Source organism: Pseudochaenichthys georgianus, chromosome 12 (assembly GCF_902827115.2).
Source record: "Pseudochaenichthys georgianus chromosome 12, fPseGeo1.2, whole genome shotgun sequence".
NCBI classification, from domain to species: Eukaryota; Metazoa; Chordata; class Actinopteri; order Perciformes; family Channichthyidae; genus Pseudochaenichthys; species Pseudochaenichthys georgianus.
In genome coordinates, this window is record NC_047514.1 from 29,367,970 (window position 1) to 29,371,453 (window position 3,484).

The 3,484-nt window shown below is 43.9% G+C and overlaps 1 protein-coding gene across 1 annotated transcript; it reads left to right on the forward strand.

Moving 5' to 3' along the window:
* Positions 1-2,190: 2,190 nt before the first annotated feature.
* Positions 2,191-3,238, forward strand: june (JunE proto-oncogene, AP-1 transcription factor subunit). The gene is given in 2 exon segments (XM_034095537.1): positions 2,191-2,234; positions 2,236-3,238. Coding segments are annotated over 2 exon segments (1,047 nt in total).
* The last annotated feature ends 246 nt before the right edge of the window (positions 3,239-3,484 follow it).

The following is a 3,484-nucleotide window of genomic DNA, read 5'->3' on the forward strand; positions in this document are numbered from 1 at the left end:
AGGCCTATAATGGTTTATCTGATAAGGGAGAGACAGTTTCTTCCTTCTTCCCTCACAGCAGTACACAGGGAGGGGGGCTCCTGACTTAAGGAGAAAAAGACAGAGGCCCCCAAAGGTGGTTATATAATAGCTGAGAATAATATTTTGCAAGTTCTGCACACTCGAGGTCATGAGCTTTTATTACATAAGCCTGGGAAGGTGTGTCTTATGACATAGCCATAGAATATGTCTGGTCATGTACATCAGAGGCCATGCCCAGTTTCCACACATATGGGTATGGAGGAGGTGTCTTTAGGTTTTCTATCCTGTTTTTTGAGCATAAAGACACTGGCGGAGAGGGAGCAAGCTCAGAGAGAGAGAGGGGGGGGGTTCCCCTGGTATACTCTCTCCCGGTAAGCTCTGGCCCTCAGAGCTGGGTTTTTGTTCTCGGTAAGGTTCTCTCTAACTTGGTAACTATTGCTTAAATCTCTGTGTATTGAATGCTGAGGGAATGGTTTAGATGAACGGGATTTTTTAAACCTACCATTCTTAAATGTGTTGGGATTCTTAAACCTACCATTCTAAAATGTGTTGGGATTCTTAAACCTACCATTCTTAAATGTGTTGGGATTCTTAAACCTACCATCCGTAAATGTGTTGGGATTCTTAAACCTACCATTCTAAAATGTGTCGGGATTTTAGAACTAATTCGAGAACCTTCGCCACCACGAGGAAATTCTTTTTGGATTGTGTAGGAAGACTTTAATGGGCTGTTGAAGTTACAAATTATGGAAATAAATGTAAAACTGTGAATTAAAGTTTCATATTAGAACATGATCACAGCACAGGTTTAGTATGATTATAATGTTGTAAAGAGAGAAGGTCAAAACCCTGTATTTGGACCTATTTTTCTTCAAATAAACTGATCCCACCTTTTGGACTGGGACAACTTAAAGGACATCTGCGCTCTCCTCTCCTGCTTCAAAGGTAAGACTGCACCCTGCCACACTCACACTTAGGTAGGGTCACACCTCATTACAGATATCAAAATCCTTCAGGATCGCGTAAACAGATTAAAGAGAGTTGTCTGAATTGAAACTGCAGTTAATTGAACCTGGTTCTTCAGGAGTTAGTAGAGGTGACGTTGTTGGATCTGAGCCAAGCAGTAAACTTACATCGACTCAATAACTTCGGTCAGGTCAGTTAGTAGGTCAGAGTAATTTCCCGGAATAAATGATCAGCCCTCACCGACTCTTACAGTACTTACTTGATGGATATGATTTAGCAAACACCTCTTAATATTCATCCACAGTAGGCCTACATTATGAATTGTGCTCACAATTCAATAAACAGGTATTTTACTGGTAAATCTACTGGCAATTGTACAACTAAAGGAGTAATTTCACTATTTAGTTAGTACTTTTACTTTTATACTAAAACTTCATTTTCTTAGTCATACCTACATACTTTAGTGAGCATTTGAATGCAGGACATTCAATTGGGTCGTTAATAACATGCATTTGTCGATTTTTTTTTTTTTTACCTAAATGAAATACCAAGAGGAACATTTGAATTTCCCTTATTTAAATCATGAGGTCCTAAAAGTTGTAAAATGGACGGATAGTTAAATTCAGATTCATTTTCGCATTCAATTAAATGTGCAGAGATGTGATGCAACTTTCATTAGAATGAACCTGGTCCCACCCCTCCTCTCACTATGCTCTTCTGTACTGTACTTAAGTAGATCAAGTCATTATAACATCTTAGCAACCGCAGCAGTTGGTCAACGCACTCGTCATGTATTAGACTGAGGATTTGATTGGTGCTAATTTAATCATGAACATTACATGTTAAAATACTTAAATCCAGTTTTTGACCCCATTTATATTGTAAACTGTATTTAAATGATGTGCTGGCATGTATGCATGTTGGTATGGATGTGTGAGCATATGTTTATGTGTGTATATGTTTATATAGATATATATTTATTCGTTTTATGTGGAAATGCACTGCGAGGATTGCTTTTTTAAATTTCGTTACCTTACCTTACTGTATTCTATTCAAAAGATTACCCCCAAGATTACTTCGCAGTAATCTTTCAGTCTTTCGCCCCCTCTTCTTCTGCTGTTCATACTGAAGCTGCCGACGTCAGCAGAATGTTTCAATCCCCTCTGATATAGGTTAATCTGATTATGAAGATTGTCTTCATCAATGAAGGCCAACATGGAGACTCCTTTTTACCACGACGACTCGCCTATTCAGCCACATTGCAGAACACGAGCGTTACTCTGGAAACAAGATGCTGATCAGTAAGAAGGCCACATCAATGATGGGCAGTCATCACTTTCCCAGCAGTGAAGCAACAGGGGGTGGAAATCAACATAACCTGGGACTTGCCGGCAGCAGCTCCCTGATGACAGCAGGGACGCCCTTGGTGGAAATCAACCTGCTGAAGATGGCGTCCTCTGACCTGGAGCATCTGATCATACTTTCCAACCAGGCACTGGTCACTATCAGCCCAGTTTCAAACTCTACCAATCCCTTCATCTACCGTAACCAGGCCACCAACGAGCAAGAAGGATTTGCCGATGGCTTTGTCAAAGCGCTCGCTGACCTTCACAAGCAGAACCAGTTGGTGGGATGCGGCCCCATGTCCCCGTCCTCATCTTCCACTGTCTCCCTACAGGCGTCCTACCAGAGGAACCCAATGTCTGGCGGAGACCTCCCCGTCTACACCAACCTCAGCAGCTACAACCTGGGCCAGATGACATACCCTGGCGGACAGATGGCGTACAGCAGCTCAGGCCACAGTGGCAATGAAGCCCCTCAACTTCATGCCCAAGGCCTTGACGCACCTCAGATCGTGCCTGAGGTTTCTCATCCACCTGCCGACCCTGCTTCCTCACCCTCCCTCCCCCCAATCAACCTGGAGTCAGAGGAGTGCATCAAAGCAGAACGCAAGAAGCTCTGCAATCGTATTGCCGCGTCAAAATGCCGCAAGCGGAAGCTGGAGCGGATAATGCGGCTTGAGGAAAAAGTGCGTGGTCTGAAAAACCAGAACTCGAACCTGGCCTCAACCGCTGCCATGCTGCGGGAGCAGGTTGCACAGTTTAAACAGAAAGTTATGAGTCATGTCACTAATGGCTGCCAGATCGCTGTTGGCTCGACCCCCAGCAAGTCTGGAGTATGTGGGGGAGACCTTGGCATAAGGACTCCAGCTGCTAAGCAGATGGGAAACCAGGAGAAGGTGTCAAAATAATAATATTTTATGCAATTAGTTTGCAGTGCTGGTCAAAGCAAGCAGAGGGCCAAGCCCACAGGATGGATTGATGTAAATCAGGATGTATGTAGCCCTGTAAAAAATGGTCAACCCTCCAGCCAAAGGGGAGGAGAACGAGGAGATAGGAGGGATGACTACCTTACGAGACTGTGTGCGAACAGATAATGTGTTCAGTGCCTTGCTCAAGGGCACCACGGCAGGGCCCAGGAGGTGAACTGGGACCTC